Source organism: Lolium perenne, chromosome 6, assembly GCF_019359855.2.
Source record: "Lolium perenne isolate Kyuss_39 chromosome 6, Kyuss_2.0, whole genome shotgun sequence".
In the NCBI taxonomy this organism is placed as follows: Eukaryota; Viridiplantae; Streptophyta; class Magnoliopsida; order Poales; family Poaceae; genus Lolium; species Lolium perenne.
Genome location: NC_067249.2, coordinates 80,002,529 through 80,028,195, shown reverse-complemented (window position 1 = coordinate 80,028,195; position 25,667 = coordinate 80,002,529). Strand labels below are relative to the sequence as shown.

The 25,667-nt window shown below is 44.2% G+C and overlaps 1 protein-coding gene across 2 annotated transcripts; it reads left to right on the top strand.

The window, feature by feature from the left end:
- Window positions 1-10,186: 10,186 nt before the first annotated feature.
- LOC127307802 (serine/threonine protein phosphatase 2A 55 kDa regulatory subunit B beta isoform) lies at window positions 10,187-17,669 on the top strand. 2 transcript variants are annotated; one of them, XM_051338583.2, is made up of 14 exons: window positions 10,187-10,524; window positions 11,334-11,437; window positions 11,514-11,609; window positions 12,229-12,348; window positions 12,777-12,923; window positions 13,102-13,193; window positions 13,839-13,957; window positions 14,778-14,901; window positions 15,053-15,176; window positions 16,070-16,138; window positions 16,226-16,317; window positions 16,413-16,490; window positions 16,869-16,936; window positions 17,088-17,669. In XM_051338583.2, the coding sequence occupies exons 1-14, from the start codon at window positions 10,407-10,409 to the stop codon at window positions 17,222-17,224; spliced, it is 1,488 nt and encodes a 495-aa protein (XP_051194543.1). In that variant the 5' UTR covers window positions 10,187-10,406; the 3' UTR covers window positions 17,225-17,669. The 2 variants fall into 2 exon arrangements, with proteins under 2 accessions (XP_051194543.1, XP_051194542.1); XM_051338582.2 differs by having other exon boundaries at window positions 10,188-10,524; window positions 12,777-12,926.
- Window positions 17,670-25,667: the final 7,998 nt, after the last annotated feature.

The window sequence follows — 25,667 nt, the reverse complement described above, 5'->3', positions numbered from 1 at the left end:
GTCAGCACCTAGGCTTGAAAACAGACAGGGCAGTTCTTAGATAAGAATGTGTGGCTAGAAGTATTACAAGATGAGTCCAAAACAACAGGTTTTACATCCCAGAAAAAGAAGCTATATTTATCAATTAAAATGAAACTTAAAAGGATTCATTCAGATTACATATTGCTCCAGTTCAATGTGACAGTCTTGACTAAATAATTCTGTTTGCATCAGTTCAATGTGCTTTACTCTCCTGCTTGGTGAACTTGAGCAAGTAGCAGTACTTGATGGCAAATGTAAAACTTGCTTGTTTGCAGTACCTAACTACTATTCTCATAATGAAATGTATACTCCAAAAATCATTTCAGCGCCTCATCACATTCCTTAAAGACATTCCATTAAATCACAACCAAGTTAACATCAAACGAAAAGGAGACATGTACGAACCCTCGTAGCAGTATGGAGCCAAATCATAACATAATGGCATGATGGCCAATTTTGTGGTACTAAACATGGCACTAAATTTTCCCGGAAGACTTGCATCAATTCAGAAATAGATAACTCAATCAAGAAAAATCACTCACTAAATAGAAGAAAGGTAAGTAAGAAAATACAATTCAGACAACATGCTTGATTAGTAACATTTCTGAAAAAATTCTATTTTTCCCTAAAGATCACAATAGCGAGTCAAGTGATACTATATATGAACCAAAAATGGCACACGTGTAAGCTGTGAGCACAACTCAATGTAATTTGGCCCAACTAATTGTCTGAGATCTTCTTAGATTGAAACTCATAGGTGCCATGGATTTTGTCTAGGTTCTGTTTTCGAGATCAATTCATAATTCATGTCTACCAAAATATACAAAAAAAAAACAGAATAATCACTTGAATACTCACAATAACAACTTAGAGACTACAGAAAACACCTGAAACACACCTCACATGGAGCAGCATCAAGTTGGATCTTATTTCTTTTGTCTGTCTATGCTCCCATGGAGAGACCCATCTATGTCCTGACAATTGAAAAAGCTGGAAGAATAACGTAATCTAGCCATCGTCTGATAAAAAACATATCAACTCGATGTAAGAAGAAACACATCATCAATCAATTTGATGTCTGTTAACAAGGGCTGTTGTAAATACTAAATGGAAACCTATGTACTACTCGTTTTCTCAGTGTAAGCAGAGAAGGTTAAGCCACCTACGGAATTAATTCAGGTCGATAAACTCGCATAATTTGCATATACCTAAACAAATCAGTTTCACCAACTTGCGCTGCAACAATAGTATTAGAAACCAAGGCCTTTAATCTGTACGTTTAGCTGGAGTAGGCGAATTGGCAGCAAGAGTGATTACAAGGAGCCCGCTAGAGGTAGAAATAAGCATTATGCCACATCTATAAAACAACAAAGGACTACTGAAAGAGAGAAAATTAGCATACAATTAAGCATTTTCTTCTAGGAGCCATGATACCTGGAAGAAGAACGTAAAAAGCTTTGTGTGGGAAGTGAGCCGTTGAATCACAGCATCTGCATTGTATTTAGTGGAAGAATGGTTCTTTCCAATGCTGGCCAACGATCGACATAATCCATCTGCACCATGATAAGAAAAGAAGCAACAACAAGGTCAGGCTCACACATTATTGGTTCCAAAAGCTTCCAAACATTTTAGTAAGAAAATTAATATTCTTGACAGAGAATACGACCTATCATCAGAAATGCTCAGCACTAATTATTTAGAGCTCTTCATAAAAAATAGATCTCTTCTTTTTTACTAAAAATGCATCATTGATCCAAAACTTGCACCTCTCCTTTTGCATGTGTCGGCCACCAGACAACTTGAACAAGTAACATTAAGAACACCAGGCCAACTGAGCATAAATCATGAATTTCATTGGAGAATTAAAGAAGAGCCGGGAGGGACATGGTATACCTAGGAACAAGCCGGAGATGGCGAGGTCGCTGGCAGGCCGCCTTGCTCTGGCTGAGGCCACCGCACTGTCAGGGGAGCCACCACTGCAAACACGACATAAGGCCCCACCATATCCTCACTGCGCATCACTGGATCAAGACATCCCGCAGACATCTCTTGTCCGAGGAGAGGAGATGAAGGAGCACCAACTCCTCACAATCAATATGCCGTGTTCGCTGTAGCTAATTACTGCAGAAACAAGGAGAAAGTGAATAACATGGAAAGGAAATATATCTCTAGGTACCTACTGTTGCTATAACATGGAAACTTGATTTCTGTTAAGGAAACTTGGGCAAAAGGTAAATGTCTTATCATAAGTATAGAAGTGTAGACTGGACGTGTGGATTTACTACAACTACATGGCACTGAACATGTGCAGCCTCTTTAAATCTTCTTCGTGAGATACTGAGATTACATAATCACTTAACCAGATCAACAAAAGCTTCAAAAGTGTGTCCTTCTGTTAAATGCAGAGGCGCACTGGACAAGAGCATATGATCTACTAAAACTGAAATATAAAGCTTCACAGAAATGGACCATTCCTTGTTTTAAATATGCAAAATAAAATAGGAGCAGATGCAACTATTATGTGGTAATAATAACCTGATACTGGTGATACATGACCCAATCCCTAGCTTAAACCCAGGCTACAAAGTTCGGTGATATGCGACCCCTTCTTCCTCGAGGAAGAGATCAATAATCTAACATAGCACGCAAAATTGCTAGAATTTATGCCAATGATTTTTCCAACATATCTTCTTATAGATAATATGAGGCACGATACAGACATGTAACCAAGAAAAACCACCAGGAAAAAAACAGCTGCACATTATCTTAGTGGTAGGCTTACCAATCTTCAGTATATATTAGACATGTCAAATAGTATAAATATAGGTAATTTCTTTATAAAATGCCACAACCAAATATTTCAAAAATAATATACAATGCAACATAGCTAGCGTCAAATTAGAGAAGTCAAACCAAGAGAATGGACCCACCTACCTGATCTCCCAGACTACAATCCTAGAGTAACACGAAAGGACCAGCATAGAACTATTGAATTTAATGGCGGCGGCTCATCCAGTTCATCAGCTGAGATAGTTCAGCAAACAGAGAATGATGCCACTCAAAATTAACATACAAATATATAGACCACCCTTCCAAAACACGGTGCACCCTATAATAGCAGAGAGTTAATCGTAACATGCAACCACGACCACCCAGGTTGGGCTAACAGACAGCCGCTAGTGGATCTACAGGAGCTTCGAGAACCATACGGAGCAACCTAGCAGTGCGGGGAGCTCACCTGGAAGCTCCTGCTTTTCCTAGCTCCCACCTCCCGCTGTTGCTGCTCCTCATCGCTTCCACGGCAAGATCTTGAAAAAGTAACCAAATGAATGTCATTCGAAATAGCCATGACATTAAATCAAAACACACTATTTGACTTCAATGAAATGACTCATTCTTAAACTCCAGATTAGTATTGTACATTCAACAGATTACAGAACTGAAAACAAATGAATATGTCAAGCACAAGTGAAGATGAAAAGGAAAGGCAACCTAATGTAACCTAATATTTTGGAATATGTGACAAGAGTATGGAGGCAATATGAGATCATTTTAGCATAAAAGCATTCTAAATTAAATGTATCTGCAAATTCAGAAGAGAAAAGAAGAAGGAAACCACCTACGCAATAACTTCATGTCCCCTATCATCAACCATCTGAACATTTGGCCACACGGGTCCTTCCTAGGCAGTTGCAACCCTCACAGAAGGGTGTCTTCTGCAACTTCACATGGGACGACCTATGAAGGGCAAATATAGGGAGATGAACATGGTGGACACAAAGCAAACACAAGAAATGTTTCTTTTGCCCAGGCAGCGGTGTTTTGGCATCAGTATGCACGTCAGAAGACATTGTAGTTTGCACTAAATAACCAAAGCAAAATAGGCAGACATAAAAAGTGACCCCAAGAATTCTAAGTCCGTCAGATTGAGAGTAACACTGATATTCATATCAAAGAACAGAGGCGAACGGAACTTTCGGAAAACGGAAGGACGCGGTACAGACCTTGAAGAGGCAGTGGTCAACATTGAGCCGCGCATCCCTGAAGGCCTCGCGCACACGGCGGCGCTCTAAGGCCTGGTCCAGACACACCCGCAGCACCATCCTCTCCAGCGTTGGGCCAGTTTTGACATCTAGAATATACCTGTTTTTGGAAAGAAGTGTCAATTTAAGGATGGCTGCTGCTGCAGCTCTCAAATGTGACGTTGGTGCTCTTTTATCGGAGGCAAACCAAATAAGCCGACATAGAGTGCATCTTCATAGTTCTGCAGCAAAGTTATTAAGATACTATAAGTCTATAATTATCCAGTACCAAATAATTATTCAGTAGCAAATTAAGTTACTAAAGTAAAAACAAAAATGGTGTAACCAATACTAAACAATTATTCAGACACTATGAGTTGGCAGCCATTTAATAAGTATTGTACTTATAAACCACATTAGGTACCACAATAGGCAATCCATCCTCCAACCGCGGCCACCTTCAGGAGCACCCTGTTACAAAAGTTTTAGAAGATCCTCTCAATCTTGTGAGCTCCTATGGCTACTCATCTTACAATCAAAGCAAGGAAACCACATGAGCACCATAAATATTGAAGCTTACCAGCGAATCTTGCAGATGTATCCTTCAAAGGAATATTGTAACCAACTTCTTCCTTGGTAAATAGGATCCACCTCCATGCTTCATGATTTAAATCAGAAATCTAGATGGGAGAAGTGGAAAAGGAAGCTAGATGTGAGTACTAATGGGAAAAGGAAAAAATCACTCACATGTGGAGGAGGTGAGGAGCAGTAGCTCACCTGAACCAGGTGCAGACGAGCAGATACGGGATGGCTGTGCCCATAGCTAGAAGACGACGGGTAGTAATGTCCCCTTTTCTCCCAATCTTGACAGACCGCCGCATCCCTTCCTCCTCCTCCATCCTCCGTCCTTCATCAGCCACCACCCCAAAAACCGTCCCTCCTGGCAGCATCCAGCCGCCGTTGCCGGCCAGGCGGAGACCACCGAATACCAACACCGTTTCCATGCAGCGAGTGGTGGTGTTTAGGGGCGACGGCCACCGTGGCTCGCGTCTCCGCTACCGGCGCATCCTGCTGGCCGGAGACATCTCACCGGCGTCCAGCCGGCCACCTCCCCTTGATATGTGCGGCGCCGTTCCTCCCATCGTCGTTTCTTGGGCGGTCCCGGTCGATCTGGTGCAAGGGGCTTGGCAAGGAGGTGGGGATGGCGGAGGGGAAAGATGGGGTGGCGCCGGAGGGGCCAGAGACGGTGCTCTGATTGGGGGAGGAGGAGAGCTAGGGATTGGCGAGGAGAGGGCTCGTGCGGTGATTGGGGGAAGAGAGGGAGGTGGCGGATTGGAGGGTGCCCCGGGCGATCTAGGTTTTCACTTCTGCCCCGCGGATGCGTGAATGAAGGCGACACAAAACGAGCAGCCTCGCTATCTCTGTCTGTCGGCCCCGTAAGAGCCTGGTCCCAGCTATCATGGACTCATCCAGAGAAGCCGCAGGTGAAAAAGAAACCACTGCATCCAACGGCTGCTGTGAAAAGTGGATGTGAGAAGTTACTGTAGCATGCGTATTGGACGAACCAGATTGGTTTGCCCCTCTCAGATGGCCTGGTTGGCTGGGTAGTCTTGGAACTTTTATAGGAGGAATTGGTGACACCATCATATAGATTGGCGAAGACCTTTCCAAGAGCAACAGATCTGTCGATGAAGTTGAAGTTATCGACGCTGTCTGAGTCGCTGCTTATATCAGAGTCCGCAGGCGACTCAAAGGACATGTCGCTGAAGATCTTGGCGAGATTTTCGCTTGCCATGGAGCTGATGAGGCGTGGCGACGAAGTCTCCTTTTCGCCTGATGAAAAATCGGAGTCGACCGCTGACAATCCCGACGAAATCGGAACTTCGATACGATACGACCCTTCTTTCTTGACGCAGAATCGGAATTTTCCGACCGTCATCTCCATGGGCTCCTCCAGATACTCATATGCATCCAAACGGGAGGGCGGGTGAGGTATAAAATCGACTAGACCAGTTTCGATCTGTTTACCTCGATCCATCTTGTTGCTTGCTACCGACGAAGTCGACGATCTTGAACGTGCCATCGAGATCAGCTACTTGTCACCTCTAGATCCCACAGACGGCGCCAATTGACGAGGTATCAACTCGTCAATGCCTACGTATTGTAGACTAGGGTTTCGTTGGATGTAGAGGGCAAGTAGATCTCGAAGGTTTCAGCCGAAAAGTACTCGACGATTATGAAACTAGGGTTGTGTTGACAGTATATTCGATCCTCTCTTCGTCCCTCGACTCCCCCTTATATAGGAGGTGGAGCCGAGGGTTTCGTAATACACAAGTTACAGAGTCCGGGAGGGTTTCTAACCCGTCCCGCAAGATTTACAAATTATACTTCCTAATACAACTCTAGCTTTCCTTACTAGTATCTTGGGCTTCCAAATCTTCTTATTCTTCGAGTCATGGGCCTTCAGTAAACCCTGGGTACCATCTTCGGCAGGCCCATTGGGGATGCCTATGTCACTACCTATATGTGGTATTTCACTGCCACTCCAAAGTGAATTGCTTGTGTGCTACCTTTAAACCTTTAAACCTTCAAAATCACTACCTGCTTTGTGTTTTGTTTTAGCTCATGAGGAAGTATTGAATGGTTTATTATATTTTCATGATTTCACACCTTGACTAAGCATGAATAATGTGCTAAAGTCCTGAATATTGCAAAAAGAGCAAGGTAACTGGGTGCCCATCCTAAATAAAATATAAAATAAACAAATAAATAAATAATGCTCTGCACATTATGTACTGGAGAGATCCTAAATAGTGGTGTGCAATGGAGAACTACATGAGAGCCGCTCTTGAGGTCACTATATGAAAGGATGATAGATTGTTTGATGCCATTCATTGACATAGACATGCATACCTCTCAAAAAATATATTTTCAACACTCCTATTGCTTTGAAAATAAAAAGCTCTAGCACATGAGTAATCTTGCTTTCCTCTGCGCAGGGTCTTTCTTTTACTTTTATGTTGAGTATTCATCTTCTTAGTTTATGCACCACTAAGAGAGCATAGCTGTCATTCTGAGTATAACGTGCATAGTCCCAAAATCTATTATTGATTGATTTATGATTATGATTATTGCTTGTTCTCAAAATATTTGTATCTAGTCACCTTCTAAACTTTAAAGGTGTCCTGTTATTTATGTTTTGCTACTTCATAAAGAACAAGCTGAATACCACTTTGCTATGTTTTCGCCATGCCAATAAACAAACAGTTGCTTTCAGTGCATTGTTATTCATGATATTTTGTTTGAGTTAGTACTCATGTTATAACATAGTTGCTAAACTCTAGTGAATGATATCTATCATGTCTATGTTTAGAGTACTTTGATCCCAGCTCACAATGCTTTACAATAACTTGATCAAAATTGTGTTGGCTTCATCTCACCTCAAAAAATATTTTTGTAATCACTTACCTACTCGAGGATGAGCAGGAGTTAAGCTTGGGATGCTTGATACGTCGCAAACGTATCTATAATTTTTGATGCTCCATGCTTATTTTACACCAATTCCAATATGTTTTGTTTACTCTTCGTGGTACTTTTATACATTTTTAGGAACTAACCTATTGACAAGATGCCACAGTGTCAGTTCCCTGTTTTCTGCTATTTTGTATTTCAGAAAAGTTGTACAGGAAATATTCTCGAAATTGGACGAAACAAAAGCCGAAGTTGCTATTTTACCGAAATGAAGATAGAGTCTAGAGGGGGGGGGGGTCGAAGAAGTGGCGCAGGGTGGCCAGACCAACCCTAGGCGTGGCCTAGCCCTGGCACGCGCCTAGGGGTGGTCTGGGCCCACCTGGCGCCCACCGACCTCGCCCTTGCGCCTATAAATTCCCTTCGACGAGAAAACCCTGAAATATACAGCCTCCGTCCACGAAAAGTTTCGTCCCCGCCGCCATCGTCCAAACAAGTTTCGGGGGTCAGAAGTTCTTGTTCTGGTACCTGGCGGGACGGGGATTGACCCCCCGGAGCCATCTCCATTGACTCCACTGCCTCCACTTCTACTCCATGATGGTTCGTGAGCAGTTCCCCCTGAACTACGGGTTCTCGGCTGTAGCTAGTTGGTACTCTCTCTTCCATGTATTTCAATACAATGATCTCATGAGCTGCCTTACATGATTGAGATCCATATGATGTATTCGGTGTTGTGTTTGTTGGGATCCGATAAATTGTGGAATTGTGATCAGATTGTTCATCATATTATCATACTACCGTTATTTAAGATCTTGCATGCTCTCTGGTACCTGTAGTTACCCTGATCAAGTAGTTGCATGTATCTCCAAAATGGAGTATTTATGCTCGATAGTGGGTTCATGCCTCTAGTTTTCTGGAAGAGTGACAATAACTTCTAAGATTGTAGATGTGTTGTTGCCACTAGGGAGAAAACAACAATATTTTGTCTAAGGATGATTCTATTGTTTACTTTACACACATTGCTTAATGCGATTATCTGTTGCTTGCAACTTAATACTGGAAGGGGTTCGGATGATAACCTGAAGGTGGATTATTAGTCATAGCATGCATTATCATGCCCTCACAATTACCAATTGACCAACTGTAATTTGTCCACCCAACACATGTTATTTAGAGAGTTACCACTAGTGTAGATAGTTGGGAACCCCGGTCATTCTATCATCATCATTGCTCTACAGTCAACTACGCACTGAAATATTTTCCGGTGCCATCTCCTCTGTGGTACTGCTACTGCTGCTGTGTTAGTATTGCAATTGCTCTCATATTACTGCTGCTTTCACATCACCCCTGTTATTAGTGTTTTTTCAGGTGCAACTGAATTGACAACTCCGCTGTTAAGACTTATGAGTATTCTTTACCTCCTCTTGTGTCGAATCAATAAATTTAGATTTTACTTCCCTCGAATACTGTTGCGATCCCCTATACTTATGGTTCATCAGGAACTAACAATTTTATAGGCATTGAAGTATCATGGAGATGAAAATATTTCTTTGTTTGAGATGAGTAACATGATATGACGAGGAAGAAGTAGAGGACCAGAAGTAGCAGACCATAAGCTTGGGGATGCCCATGCATCCTCCTCTTCTTTCAAATATTTCAAGTAAATCATTTGAAACTCATGCTCTAGTTTTATCTTCATGATCCATTTGAATGTTTGCGGAACCATATTTTTAATTATCTTTGTTTGTTTTTGGTTTTTCATATGCATGCTTGCTGTAGCATGTTAGTTTTCTTTTAGTTTACTCTCTGGTTTCTAAATAAAGTACCAAATTTTTTACCCATTTGAATGATAAAGTTGCAAATAAAATATGGAGTTGCTGATTCCTACGCTGCACTTTTTAGTGCATGATTTTTTTTAATTTTTTTGTAACTCCTAAAATTTTGATAAATTCACAGTAGTTGTAGCTTTTCATCCGATATATGCACGTAAATTAGCCAAAATTCCTGATGTGTCTAAGTAGTATTAAAAATTTAGTTTTGCTGCAGCAAAAATTGTGGATAGATTTGGCCTTTCAATGTTAGATCCATTCTTTTAAGAATTAAAATAATTTTTGCATGAAACTTTTGATATAGTAGAATGAGTAGAACATTATATGCTCTCTGATTCATAGTACTACCTCCGTCCCAGTTCATAGGGCTTACGCGTATCCCTAAGTTCTCAATTTGGCCAACATAATATTAATTGTACAACACAAAAATCATATCATTAGAAAGTAGAACACATGAGCTTTCTAATGATATATATTTTGCAATATATATCTTGTATTATCATTGTCAAATTTACGACCTAGAAACACGCGCAAGCCCTATGAACTGGGACGAAGGGAGTATATAATTTTATTTATGTAAAAAAGAGCAGCAAGCATGATACTCTTTTTACCATTAATGTTACCCATCGAAAGAATGAAAAGAAAATTTTGTGTTAAAATTTTTTCCGCAGGGAATGGAAGAACACCACACCAAGACCAATCCAAGAATGGTGAAGACTATAAAAATAACTCAACTTGTACTGTATTTCTCTATTCCTTATAGTTTATGTAAAAGAAAAAAAATATGATACGAGTACATAGCAAATTGATACTACTACTAGTACATTGTTTGGGGACGAAACGCGAAGTGCCTCCGCCCCGCAGACAGACAGGAAAAGCAGAAAAGCGCGAGCAATACAGGAAGGAACTCGCTCTCCACCTCATTTCGCCGCAGCACCTCACCTCCCCTCGATCTCCGTCGCCGCCGCACCCCATTCTCCCGGAATCTCCCTCCCCCGCCCGATCTCCCGCGCCGACGCCGCCGGGATCCTCGCTCCATGGCGTCGTGACGGCAGACACGGCGCTCATGGACCCCAAGTCCCCCGACGACCGCCCCCAGGCGGCGGCGCCGCAGCCGCAGCCTCTGGAGTGGCGGTTCGCGCAGGTCTTCGGCGAGCGCGGCGCCGGGGAGGACGTGCAGGAAGGTAACCCGCCCGCCCGCATGCCTCGGCCTTCTGCTCCTCGCCTCGCGCCTCGCGAGATCTACTCAGTTTCTTGGTGTGGGTTTGATGCCGCCGCGCCCCGCGCATTTCGCCGGGGGATGCGGGGATCTCCTAGATTCGGGCAGCGCCGCCCTTTGCGAATCGACCGGATGATTGTGTCGAGGCTTTTGCCGCGATTGCGCTTGGTTCCAGGCACTGTACCAAGTATTTCTTCTCACATCGTGTTTATCGGCGATCTGGTACGGTTCGTGGCTAAATGTCGAGCAGGGCCACGCGTGGGGATCAGTTCATGCTGTAGGCTTTGCTGATTAGAGGCTCAGCATTGCCTCCATGCTAGGGAGCCACGTTTACAGTAGGGCTAGGAACGCTTTATGGATTTGCCTGGCATTTTATAGCATGATATGCCAGTGGTGTGGTCAAAGTTTAAACCTTTTTGTGCGATGAACCGGTGGCATGTGGGGATTGTGGATGCATTCATATTTCCGAGCCCTTGTGATGGCTGGGCAGTAAATTTGTGAGCTTTGGCATATGAATTGTGGGCGCGCACGGTGTTTAGTTGGGCGAGAAGCTGGGTAGGGTAATTCGGCGCCTTTTTGTGATTAATACATACCATAACATCTTGAGCATTGGCATCGGGTATGCAGGATTCATAAGCATGGCTAGTTTGTACAGTATAAGAAATGCTAGATCTGTCTATCTTACTTCAACTTGTTTCTACACTTTACTTTTGTGCTTTACTTTAATCTACCAAGTCTGATTTGTATATTTATTAAGTATGTTACTTGTTTCAGTTGACATCATCTCTGCAATTGAATTTGACAAATCCGGTGACCATCTTGCCACTGGAGATAGAGGTGGTCGTGTTGTTTTATTTGAAAGAACTGATGCCAGGGGTGTAAGTACCATAGTATCCAAGTGTCTCTTCTTTCTTGCTTAAATCTATTGTGCTCATAAAATCAAGGTATGTGCAGAGTGCTAGTCGGACAGAACTTGAGAGACAAGATTACCCGGTGGCTAGGCATCCTGAGTTCCGCTATAAAACTGAGTTTCAAAGTCATGAACCGGAGGTATAGCACTTTGTGTCTTTGGCCATAAATTACCATGTCCTATATATCTTCAGCATCTTAGGCCCCATATGGTTTGGAAAATTTTCTACCTCTTGAGTTAAAGGAAACATCCAATTTAACTGCACGTTTTCTTTTTGTGCTAAATCTTTTGAAATCTTGTGCCCCAACAGACCCCTAGAGTTAAAGGTTTGTGGCAAAACTTTAATGAAATTATGCCATGTCTGCATAATGTGTTTTCCTCATTTTGTAATGTAAACATAGTAATTTACTGCAATATACATTTAAAATGCATATCTTGCTATGTTTTGACAACCAATACAACAACAACAACAACAACCAAGCCTTTCAGTCCCAAACAAGTTGGGGTAGGCTAGAGTTGAAACCCATAAGATCTCGAAGCCAAGTCATGGTTCCGGAACGTGGATAGCTAACTTCCATGTTTTGACAACCAATGCACTAAAAAAATATTTCCTTAGCTCTAGTTGCAGGATAAGCTTACTAGCATATAAGCAATGTCACTTATTCGTACTGCTACTGCATGTTATCTTCTGAATGAAACTGTTGCTTAGTATTATCCTTGAAATTTCATTTTTTTCTGATTTATATGTAATTCATGTAGTTTGACTACCTAAAAAGTTTGGAAATAGAGGAGAAGATAAACAAGATCAAGTGGGGCCAAACAGCCAACAACGCACTCTTTATCTTGTCTACAAATGACAAAACAATCAAGTATTGGAAGGTATGTACGAACCAATTGCATCAGAAAGCTTACTTGCTCTTTTTCATTTCTTTTGATTATGACTTCTTTCCTTATCTAATGTTCTCTAGCGATGTCATTCTTGCAATATGTATCAAGTGCATGGTTTACCAGATACTCTTGGGCACCTTGTGGTGGATTTGCAGTAAATCTTATTTCAACCTTTCTGCTTATACGAGCGGGAGTATTCATTATTTCCATTCATACTAACTTTTTCAACAAAGATACACATATTCTTAATGCTTTTAATTTTTACATATACACGTGAAGTATTCAATTTATTATTTACCCTGTTAAAAATTCTCAATCCCATGGCTTTGCCTTCTTATATGAAAAGCTTGTTTGTGCTTGGCAAATCCAAGCGCAAACCCATGTGATATTTGTGCCTTACTGATTTGTTATATCTGTAGGTGCAAGATAAGAAAGTAAAACGAGTTTCAGTGATGAATCTGGATGCTTCCCAAAGTTCAGACAATGGTACAACTTCCAGTTCCAGTACCAGTAGCTCTAGAGGCCTTCTTCCGAATGGAGGATGCGCATCACTGCGCTTGCCTGTGGTAGTTGTACTTAACCCATTTTATCCAACATCTGTAGTTCTGTATAGCATTGTTCATCGCTAATGCATGCATATATAACAAATTTCTTTTATCATGATATACATGCATATGCTTCGTGGCAAATTGTATGCAAATTGCGGTTAACAAATCTGACCAGTTTCATTTACTATGTTTGCAGGTTACAGGCCAAGATTTAAACCCTGTCGCTAGATGCCGGCGTGTATATGCACATGCCCATGATTACCATATTAATTCCATTTCGAATAATAGGTTAGCTCTCGTCATGGTATTATAAATGTCTGGTCCAAAACCTGTCCAAAAAATGGATGTCTGATCAAACTGTAAGATTTTGTAATTTGTGTTCTTGTTTTTACCGGCTCTTGACTTTACACTGCTTACATATCTGCTTCCTTCATTTGACGTTATTATATTGCCACCCTTGCTATTTTGTGTCTCTTCTCTCTGTTTTACGTCGACACTACTCTTAACGTATTTTTCTCCATTTCTCCTATTTAAAAAGCAGCCTAAGCTTTCTTCTGTGTTATCAAGGGAGAGTTAGTTGTTCTTATTAGTCATTACTGTTGTGTATGCGCAGAATTATACTCTTCATGGCGCTTTAACCTTTTCTTGTCCTTTTTTATGAGTTGGCCACCTGCCTCTTAGTATTGTTGCACAGTTGTGTTTTGTAGATGCTGACTTTGTTGTGATTTAATTTTCTTTCTGAAGTTGTGACTAGTATACAAGTATCATGAATTTTTGTTACCTGTGTCGTCTACAAGTTGTTCCCTTTCGATCACTTCATGAGATTGACTTTCTGCAACTTCCTATTTATATGCCTTGTTGATTTATGGATGACAATGATACAATCAATGGGCATTATGATGATACCTTGTTCTCATGTTGTTTTGCTTCTAGTGACGGCGAGACATTCATATCAGCAGATGATCTGCGAATCAATCTGTGGAATTTGGAAATTAACAGTCAGAGCTTTAATATTGTTGATGTGAAGCCTACAAACATGGAGGATCTAACTGGTAAGCTTGTCAGCACAATAAAAACTATTCTTGCGTGCATGAGCTGTTAATTTATATGTTAGGCGCGCAATGTTATCTAACTGGTGGACAAATTGTCCAATAGCTTAACATCATGTATGGGATTCTCTATTAATGGGACAAAATGCATAAAACATAAGCAGGATCAGGTCATTTTACCTTTTCTTTAATCATAAAGCCTTTTTTATCTTGCAAGCATTGGCATGCTGCATGAATTATGCAGAGTGTCCAAGTTTTTTTGGTTGTCCCCCAAAATTAAAATCAACTCATCTGTATGGCTTATTTTTGGAACTTGGATAACAACATGTATCTCTATCTACCAATTGGATCTTTGAGTGGAGTCAAAATTTCCCCGATGGACTGGATAAATGAAGATGGGATGGAAGTAATTCCTTTACTTTCACCTAGTACTAAATTCTTGATGATTTCTCACTCTAGCTATATGTTCATATCATAGCTAGCAGTTCGTTGACAATTAATGCTTTGCGGCTTTCATTTGATTGAGAAATGGAGATTCAGAGTAGTGCTTGCTTTATAGGAAAACCACAAGTGGATAAAACAAAGATAGTCTGCATGAGCTGTTGCTGCTCAGATACAAAACTGATAGCTTATCTTTAATTTGCGATGGCCAATATTTTTTCTTGGTTAATACTGCAATTCCTTTGGCCGTTGTTGCTACTTTTAATTATTTGCATGTGATTGTTTTTGAATGTTTGATAAGATTCATGTCAGTTACTTCGTTCCTCCATACATTTTTCCTGTGGCAACATGCATCACATGCTACATATCTGTGAAATTTCAGAGGTGATTACATGCGCGGAGTTCCATCCAACTCATTGTAATACACTAGCCTATAGTAGCTCAAAGGGCGCTATCAGGCTTATTGACCTGCGGCAATCAGCACTGTGTGACAACCACTCTAAACTGTTAGTACCCTTGCACTTCCTGATGTAACAGTTCCTGTTTTGAAGGCAATGCTCAGTATATTTTGAAGATTACAAACATTTAAATTAATATATTTGTCTAAAATTTGCAAAAAAACTGTTCTCTCTAATTTGATGAGACCATTTTGTACAGATTTGAGGAGCATGAAGCAGCTGGATCGAAATCCTTTTTTACAGAGATAATTGCATCGGTTTCTGATATAAAGTTTGCAAGGGACGGAAGACATATTCTTAGTCGTGATTATATGACTCTCAAGGTTTGTAACTGATCTATGAGCGTCTTTCCGGCCTATTGCTTTCTATGTAAATTGAACGCAAATGCCTTGTCCATGTGTTCACCTTGTGCTGGTTCTTTCACAGTATATTGATTTCATAAGCAGCTTGATAGGCCAGTGTATTAAATCTTTCCGGCCTATTGCTTTCTATGTAAATTGAACGCAAATGCCTTGTCCATGTGTTCACCTTGTGCTGGTTCTTTCACAGTATATTGATTTCATAAGCAGCTTGATAGGCCAGTGTATTAAATCTTTCCGGCCTATTGCTTTCTATGTAAATTGAACGCAAATGCCTTGTCCATGTGTTCACCTTGTGCTGGTTCTTTCACAGTATATTGATTTCATAAGCAGCTTGATAGGCCAGTGTATTTAATCTATGGTTGTCGACATCGACTATTATTCGGTTTCTAAGTTTCTTTATAATACAGGTTATAATATTTTGTTTGCTCTCTGCAAAACCAAACAATAGCTCCTGGTAAATGTTGATCTTGACTCTCTGACTGGTTAGAATGGAATAGTAGTTTTGACATTAGTGTTACTTGCGTGCATCCAGTGGGGCTTAGGATCAGTGAACTGTACTGTTACTTGTGCGCATCCAATGGCTTAGGATCAGTGATGCTATTCTTATTTTGTCTTCCTTTTGTAACATTTGTAAGTTTGATGACATTCGAAACTAAAGAAAAATGGAAGTGAAATCTTCTTGGTAATGTTTGCATGTCAAGCTGTTGATTCCAACATTTCTGTATAATATAATAAAATAGTTGAATATTGGAATTCTGGATCTTGGTACCTTTTGTTTTCTCCTTGTTTTCTTGTATGAAAGTGATTTTATTTCTTGAAGTAACTTTAGTGCAATCTTCTTTCTCTTTCTTCAGTTATGGGATCTCAACATGGATTCAGGCCCAGTAGCAACATTCCAAGTTCATGAACATTTAAGGCCTAAGGTGAAAATTTATCATTGTAATGAATAGCAAAGTAGCAATGTCAAAACCTGTTATAGTCTGATGATGTATCGATCTCATCTTTTTCAGCTTTGTGATCTATACGAAAACGATTCTATCTTTGACAAATTTGAATGTTGTCTGAGTGGGGACGGTCTTCGTGTTGCAACGGGCTCTTATAGGTATTCTCATCATGAGCTATAAAAGATGGTTGCTATTGGTGAATACATAACTTCTGTATGCTAACTTGTATGCTTCTTATGGTTCTCTACTGCAGTAATTTGTTTCGTGTTTTTGGTGGTTCTTCTGGAAATACAGAGGCAACCACTTTAGAAGCAAGCAGAAACCCTATGAGGTATATGCCTTATTGTGTGAATTATTATTAGAGTTTATATTGTTGTGAATGAGTGTAAGCTATACTCTACTTGGACATGAGCTAGTCCAATTCGTGTGTAGTTCATAAGCTCCTTGCACCAACATAATTTTCTGCTCCACTTAGCTAAGTGGCGCTGCTTAATTCTCCTTTAATTCTGGGGCTATCTTCATTTCTTCTATATGTTGCATTTATGAATCGTATGTGAAAGCTGGTAGGATTACCAAACAGTCAACATAGGTGACCAGTGACCCACTGGTAGTCCAAACACAACCATGCTCACCAACCCGGACAAATTGCAATATATTTTTTCTAACCTTGCTAACTCTTCTTCTGTTATTGGGATTGAATACTGGATAGGCGTCAGGTTGCTAATCCAACAAGGCCTGCAAGAACACTGTCCTCTTTGACCCGTGCTGTGAGGAGAGGCAAGTCTCCTGTACCATAGACCAGATTATTTCAATCTCTTGTACAATAGATCTGATTATTTCTGTCACATAGGTAGATTAGGTTAATCCACTTATTTTTTGTAAAATTTCATCCACGCCCATCTCTCATCCTTGAGAAAATATTGCACAGGTGGTGAAAATGCAGGAGCTGATGGCAATGGGAACTCTAATGACTTCTCAACAAAGTTACTCCATCTTGCGTGGCACCCAACTGAGAATTCCATTGCGTGTGCTGCTGGAAATAGCTTGTACATGTATTATGCATAGGGAATGTGCCAGAGAAGATTCACTAGTTTTGGTTTATTCAACGTGAAAGCTCTAGCCTTCCACATGCAACCAGGGAAACAACATTGTTGTCAATTCCATGATTGGGGCCAAAAGAGGCGGTTGGCACCCACGAGATATCCCCTCCAAGCATAGCAGACTATTTCCTTCTGATTCTTTAGTAAATGTGAAACACAAATTCTAAAGTTTTTGGGTCTCAGGATATAATTGTAGCTCCCTTTGTAGCCAAAAAATACCAGCAGTTTGAGGACAGAGCAGAAGATAGCAAGGATGATTCTAATTTCACTTGGTCACAGGAAATGTCTGCTTAAGGTGGATGTAAGAAATTTTCTTTTTTATCTTCACGTGTAATGTAATGCCGCCTAGCCAGGGTTAACCATCTGCTGTCACGAATCTGTGGTCATAAATTGTTACTTCAGTTGTTGTAGATCTTCTCCCTTGTTCTGTTTGTTGGATGGTCCAAACTTACAAATAAGTTTGCATGAGTGTACCTGAACCAATGCTGCATGTGATAGTTGTATAGTACATTTGGCCCAGCAGAGCTCACAACTATTGATATGGATTCTGGAGTAATGGTGTCTGGTTGATGCATTTGTGCACATCTGCAAGTCCAACAAAGGATGTCTTAACTTTATCTAAATTTGGATGTATCTATACACTTAAATCACATTAAAACTTAGGCAAAATTGAGACATCCTTTGTTGGAAGGAGGGTGTTTTTGATTAGTTCATTTCAGGATTAGTTTTATTTGAGCATCTCTGGCAATACCCATAAAACAGGCCCTACCTTTAGGGGCTGGCCCAAGAAAAATAACGCATCAAACTCTAGGTGCAGTATCTAAAATTCAGCCTCTACATTTTTGTTGTCCTTTCACCAACACCTGGGACCTACTTTTCCTTTACCTGTTTTCTCTACGGCCAGAAGGTGTATCGAGTTGTTTGTTTGTTTGTGTTTGTTGCATGCAGAGGAGATTGATGGCATATATAAGGGCTTAAGGTGTGTAGAAGTGCATCATTAGTTCTCACTTATTATTTGCTAATTTTTTATTATTCTCTAGGACAAATTTGAGTAATGCATACTCATTGCAACATGTACTTGATAATTATTGTGCAAATTAGGTATAACCTGTTAACGTGGCCGAATCACATATATTTATTTTCAGCCGTAATCTGGATGTTGATATGGGAGTGGATACTATTTTTTTGAGATGGAACACAGTCATTCCATTAAACTTGCACGACATAATCGCCGGATATGGGAGTGGATACTTGCAACAACTTTTAATAGATTGCTAAGGCTTTTTTTGTGGTAGCCTAAATTCATATCACATGTGACATCGACATCCATGGCCGAAGCCCTAGTTATGTAACACGGCGTATAACTAGCAAATATTTGATGTGGTGCCATCGAAGGCGAGTCTTACTCGACAAAGGTCATCTAATATTGCACGAGAGAGGAACAAATCTAGAGCAAAGAAACAACCATTTGTGCAAATTGTTTCACGAGCCTAGGCTCAACTGAGAAGGTCTAGTTTATTCACCGTTGAGAGATTGCAATAAACCAACTGAAGTAATAACTAGGTCATGTTTTACTTCTAAAAAATCTTGTAATTAGGTAGATGAACCCCCTAGCTTCCTTTACGGAACTCACTCTCGTGGACGATGTAACTTCTACTTGATACCTATAAAGGTATCTATGACTGCCTTCCATAAGAAAACACATGGGACCTACATATCAACATGTTTTTTCTTTTTTCTTCTCTATTTGTACAAAGTTTGAACTCCGTCTTACTTATAGTGGGACAGAGGCATGATGGTGTCAATTGTGGCCACGAGAGCGGAGACCGTGACAATGAAGGATGGCACAAGAGGAGGGTAGTGGCAGCATAGGAGAGGGCAGCAAAGGACAACGTGGGAGAAGTTGGCGGTGGTAGTTTATCCTAAACCCAATAGACGACGTCACATTTCGGTCGCATCTTGGTAGTTTATCCTAAACCCAACAAACCGATTCTCATTTTCCTACCCTCCCTATATCTCTTAATCATCGATCAATCCTAATCCAGAGGTTGTACATGAACTTCAATTGGAGTTGTGTTTGTACATTCTCGTAGTGTGGGCCACAAATATAGTTAATCATCACAACTGGAACTACCTTAACAAGAAATCACAGGAATATTTTTGACGAAAAACACCTGAATATAAGAATGTTGCATAAGACAATGTCACTCTGCTAAGCCGTGCTAACGGTGATTTTGATAAGTGGATTTGATGTCAGTGGCCCTAATGTACAACAGTCTTATCTTAGCGGTTATGTAAGGTAATCACTGAGTTGGAGGAGAGAGAAATGAAAAAAGGAGATTTGTCTTCTTTTAACTAAGAGGTCATCTTTTAGAGAGAAAAGCTAATATATTTGAAACAAGATGTCTCATCTTAGACACGTTTTTCTAGTTTATTTTTTGATCATGCAATAATTTAAAGAGTATTCCACGTAAATCAAAGTTATAGGAGATAACGCTTGCAGATAATTCATTGTATAACATGTTGTTTTTGTCTTCTCTAATCGCATGTAATATCTAAGATAAGATAATCTTATTAATCATTGTATGTGCCCCTGACTATTTTTTTTGAAAGGAATGCTATGGAGGAAGCCCCTATAGCGATTTTTTTTTTTGAAATAATAAGAACCTAAATCTGCATCCCTAGCCACTTGAACCTGGGTGGTTAGGTTTACTTCTCATGTGCCCCCCTGACTATTACCGCTGGCCACGCCAGTTTGAGTCCTCCATCAGCTCCCACAAGTGAGAAACATCATTAGCACCGCTCAATAGGCTAATCGGTGTTATTTTCAACCTTCATACGCTAAATTGGTAGTTTCCAGTTATAAAAAAAAAATCCTTATTGTATTTTGAAACCCTATCCTCAGGCGTGTAAGTGGGCACGTCCACGGATTCCCATGAACAACCCGTGTATGGCGGCAAACAATTAACGGGACGATGTCGACAACCCACATAATTAATCGCTAATTATGTGGCGCCAATTACTCCCTTTTATGTCGCTTATTAGATCTGCATTGCCGGTGCTCCACTGCGTGCACGCGGGTGGCACCAAGCTCAGATGTGGGTCACCTCGATTCGTTCCAGGTTGCCAACCCGTGCTCGCCGGCCGTGACCACCACCAATCCCGAATGTGGGTCATCAGAGAGCCCGTGCTCCAAATTGACGATGCCCACATGATGCTTCTCCAAATTGACGATGTTGAACTTATGATGCACCAAATCGCTGGAAACCTGCCGCTCCAAACAAAAGCCGCCCATCGGGTACTGGTCCAAATAGCTAGACTCCCGGTCGTCTTGCTCCAGCGTGGTCGGAGGCATTGACGAGATGCCACCACCGATGGGGATGAATGTGGCTAGAGAAGGGTAGCAGAGGGGGTGGGTGGGGGAAGCGGAGGGATGGCACCATCACTAGCGCCATGTGGTCTCGATGCGAGGTGGTAGCGGTCACGCCACACCAATCCGTGGGTGTCCACTAACCCGATTAAGTGTTACGGGCTTGACGGTGCGGTGGGCAGCCCGTGCCCACTTAGAGGCTGACCTATCATGAATTGTGGTGTTTTTTATTTATTTATAACTAGGAAGAATACCCGTGCGTTGCTACGGTCCTGAAATTTAGATCTAGATATATGAATTATAAGTTGGTAATTTGGGCAAAAGAAATCGTTTTGCCCCTCCCCTCAAATCCTGTAAAAAAACAGTTTCATGGAGGAAGTTAAAATGATTGGTCAATGCTAGTTGTATGAATAAAATTTAGCAATTCACGCCAGAAACTTAAAATTTCCTTCAAAATAAATTAAATACCACATGAAATTTTTGCAACTTTATGGAACAAATTTAATGCAGCACAATGCAGTCTACCTCTAGGGTTTTACCTTTGTGCAATCAGTCCATTGACAAATGCTTGTTACCGAATCCGGAGAGGTTCCTTCTTACAAAAAGTGTGCACTAATTGGAAGAAAGGAAACACTGTAGTGTGTTTTTACATCTTCGTATCCATCGTAATATGCTGCTCTTAGAACTCATTATTTTCAAGTATTCAAAAAAAAAATTATGAGTGCACGAACAAATAGTTCCATACCACAAACCCTTGCCATCTCTCACACCTGATAATCACATCGTGTTACTTTTGATTGATGGCTGCATTCCTCAAACATATACAACATTACCAATTGTGGGCTCTACAAATACGGTGCAAGCTGATAGAATTCTGGATGATTGACACCTGATGTAACTCCTGTATTCCACGGAATCCATTGTGTTACAGTGACCCAAGATTGGTAGTTGGGAAAAGAGAATTGGTCCTACTTTCAGAGCACATCAAAAGAATTATCTGAAATCAACCCTAGGAAACAGCTTCCTTTTTGTTTCGATCAGCCCAATTCATCGCCATCCCGTTTCTCATGTCACTGATCATCAACGGGGCATAATCAGATATATGGATCAGATTCTGCAGCGGCATTTACAACCAAATATGGCCAGCAACATCAATACATCTGGTCGCCACTCCCTACCGTACATCTGAAAAGCGTTCCGTGTCCTATTACCTGCACAACTCACGGCCGACCAAACCCCTCGCCTGGATGCTCCCAGGCAGGTAGAAGAACAGTCTAAGAAGGAAAAAACGCTCCCGCGACCGCGTCGTCCCCCGCGGGCGACGGAGCCGCGCCGCCGCCGCCTTCGTCCAGCTCCCCCCTCCTCCTCTTCTCCCCCGCCGTCATCGGCGTGCGTCGCCGGGCTAGGCCCGGGAGGCGCCGGCGGCCCCTCGACATTCCCCTCTCGGCGCTGCGCCCGCGCGGGGTGGGTGCGGCCGGGAGGTGCTCTTCGGCCGGCGGCGGTTCGGCGTGGCGGCGTGAGACCCGCACGCCGGGTGGTAGGAGGGGCGGCGGCGTCGTCGTTGGCGGCGGAGCGACGCCGGCGGTGGTGCTACGCAGGGCTTGTTCGGCCCAGATCTGGGCCCAGGTTGGGGCCCATCTGGGCTGGATGGGCCGCCTGCCTCTGGCGCGCTGGCGAAGCTCCCTGGAGGTAGAGGAGCGCGGCGGCGGTGGCTGGGTGGCGGCAGTGCTCCGGCCGCCCTGCTGCAGCATGGCCATGAGGACTTTGCGGGTCTGAGGGCCCGGCCGGGCCAGTGTGGGCCTGGTGTGACCTCGTTGCCATGTCCGGTCGGCGACCGCGAAGGTGTCGCGGTGGAGGTAGTTCCCTCCCATGCGGCTGAGGTGTCTGCTTCCCCCGACCCGGCTGCTGCTCTTCTCTACGTCTAGGCCCTGCTCCGGTGACCACAGCGAGACGGCGAGGATGACTTCAAGACCGTGGTGGCGTATGCTGGTGGGTGGCACGTCAGGTGGAGCACGCCGAATCGTCCGGGTTTGTGGGTTTGGTGGGCGGGAGAAATCCTAGTCGGCATGCCCGACACCGGCGCGGCGATGCCTGTGGGTGTCGCCCTACCTTCCTGAAGGGCGTCGGTTGTCCCTCTTCCCCAATCCCTTCCGCGTATCGGGGGAAACCCTAGGATTAGTCCGGGCAGCAGCGGCGTTGTCGTCGTTTTCCTTGTTGAAGGTGTTGCTTGATATGCGGCGTTTCGGTGTGTGCTTGGAGTGTGGTGGAATTCTCCGGAGGGCGCAGCGGTTGCGAGTCGTTTTTGTTCTTGTCAAGCTGCCGGTGTTGGCATTATTTTCTTTTTCCTCTTTCTCTTGTGTTCTTTTGGGCTTTGGTTGTGCTGCGGCCCCAGCGTGCTTGTTGTATCGGTCGGTTGCTATATTAATATAGCGGGGCGAAAGCCTATTTCGAGGAGGAGGATGCTCCCAGGCAGGAGACCCCGACCAGAGATGTCAACTTCCTCTCTGTCTCCCGTCCTGCAATATCCTGCCCCGGCTAATTCCATGATTCCATCTGATATCCCCCCTCCACTTGAGCCCTCATCAGCCTCGCCTGAGACTACCTCTTCAACGCCGGCAGGACTGAGGTCTCCACGTGAGAAGAAAAGATTGAGCTAGGACGGGAGGAGATATACAGTGGTGCTGAGCCTGGCGACCGATTGAAGGCTGGTGGAGGCACTCGTATCGAGTGATTCGAGCCGCCGCCCACCGGTGATGTGGCCTCCTCGAGCAGTCTTCGATGGTGTGTATAAGCCTCATTTAGTTGCTGACAAAGCATAGCTGCCTCTCTGACCATGTCGCCCCGGTTCAGGTGTCGCCGATGCAGAGCGCGCGGCCTCTCCCTCCGATCATGTCGTCCCGGTTTAGGAGTCGCCGGCGCAGAGCGCGCGGCCAACTATGCCTTGACCCGCGCCGGGAGTCGTTCGGCTCCAGCTCGATGATCGACACCGTCATCGTTAGCTGATGGCACCCATGGCGAGCCAGATGCTGCCCAATTACTCATTGACGCTGACCATGACAAGCCTCCGGCTCGATCTATCCCGCGTGGGGTTTGTGAGTTGGCGAAGCGAACCGATCTCGAGTTTTTATTTGAGGATAGGGTTCAACGTGTTAAAGCCGGACTCTGCTTTCTGTGTTGAATACGGTAGATCGTGTTTGAGGTGGACTTAGATGCTTGCCTGACTTATGATTAGGAAGATGGACGGACGAAATCACACTTTTAACGGACGAAACCAAGGAAACGCTAGCTCCTTTATTATTAGAGCATCTCCAGTCGCGTCCCCCAAACCGTCCCCCAAACCGCGCCGGATTGAGCGTTTGGGGGACGTGTTTCGTTCGTGCCGCGTTTGGGGGACGTCGCTCCCCAGTCGCGTCCCCCAAACAAAATTTCGCAAATTTTAAACTTAACTAGATTCGATTAGATTCGTCCAAACTTACATAGATTCGAACGAAATTTGACTAACTTTAAAACTAAACCTAATCTAGAACCACTTGCGGCGGCCGGAGGCGTCGTAGTACTGCTGGAAGTTGTACATCTCGTCGGTGACGACCTCCTGCTTGACGCGCTCGTCGATGGGCTCGTCCACGGGCTCGTCCTTCACCAAGCCGCTTGGTCCTGCCTCGCCGTCGTCGGTGAGGTCCACCAGTGGCTTGCCGGAGTCGCGGATGGACATGGCGATCGCCGCGTCCAGGTCGCCCCTCCAGGCGTCCTTGTCGTCCATGGACGCCAAGAACGCCGCCCGCAGCCCTGAGCAGTCCTCGGGGTCGTCGCTGCTGGCGATGAGCCGCTGCTGCCGCTCGTACTCCGCCAGCAGCGCCGCCTGCGACGCTTCCTCCGGCTCCTCCTTCACCTCCGGCTTCGGGATGAGGAGGGCGCCGCCGCGCCTCCCTTGCTGCCGCCCGCTGCCGCTACCGCCACGCCTCGTGTTGACGGGCGTCGCCGGCTCCTCCTTGACCTCCCGTTTGGGGACGGTGTAGGGCGCCGACCGGTACGACGAGGACGGCGTCGATCGCGCCGGTCCCGAGGAAGAAGAGTGCGAGGAGGACGAGTACGTCGTCCTCCTCGGCTGCCATTGAGGAGACGGCGGCGGCGACGACGGCATCTCCAGCCTTGGAGCGCCGTTGCGGAGGCCGCGGATGACGTTCTCGAGGGTGCGCCCCGGAACGCCCCAGAACAGGGCGCGGCCTTCCCTGTTCCAGCTGTTGGGGCCGCCGACGAGGTTGTCGGTGCTGTGCATCTCGACGTCGTACTTCGCCTGGAAGTACGACGTCCACCAGGCGTCGTTGTTGTTGACCGCCCATGTCAGATCCAACCGCTCCTCGGCGGTGAGTTGAGCCCGACGGGCCTTGATGGCGTCCCTCCATTGGTCCGTGCGCGGCTTCGGCGGCGGCGGAACGCCAATGCCGTTCACAGCCATCTTCCAGCCGCCGCTGCTTGGCAGCCGCATGTCCGGCGGGGCGGATACGGCGTGGTACGGCGCCCACGCCTCCGCCACGGTGAGGCTGCCGCGGCGGCCGTTCGCCGCGGCGATCTTGCGGGAGGACGAGGTCGACATTTTTTGAGCGGCGAGGAGAAGATCTGGGAGGGGGGGAGGCGGCGGCGACGATAAGGATTATGAGCGGCGAGAACTGCAGGGCGTCTTAAAACAGCGGCGGCAGCGGGTGGTTGCACACAATAACTCCGGCGCGGACGGCCACGCGGCCATGCACGACGAGACGCGTCCCTGCGTCGCCTGGGAAAACAGGGACGCCATTAACGTCGCTTGACCAAAGGTAGGCGACGGGGTTTTAGCCTTCCGTGTCGCTGACGGGTCGGGCCCGCGTCGGTTGGCCTCGCTTTTCGTTGTGTCCGGCGTCCCCGGAGCGTCCCCTGTGGGACGGGGACGGGCTCGGGGCGCCGGACACCGTATCGGGCCGCGCCGGATAAAAATGGGCTTTGAGGGACGCGGCTGGAACGCTTTTTTTGTCCGGCGCGTCCCAAATCCCTTTGGGGAACGCTT

Bases quoted from the DNA above. Each gene is read 5' to 3' on its own strand.
- LOC127307802 (XM_051338582.2), top strand. From the start codon at position 10,407: ATGGACCCCAAGTCCCCCGACGACCGCCCCCAGGCGGCGGCGCCGCAG. The intron at 13,194-13,838 runs GTTAGCTCTCGT...TTTTGCTTCTAG, and splicing joins AATTCCATTTCGAATAATAG to TGACGGCGAGACATTCATAT. The intron at 14,902-15,052 runs GTTAGTACCCTT...CATTTTGTACAG, and splicing joins TGTGACAACCACTCTAAACT to ATTTGAGGAGCATGAAGCAG.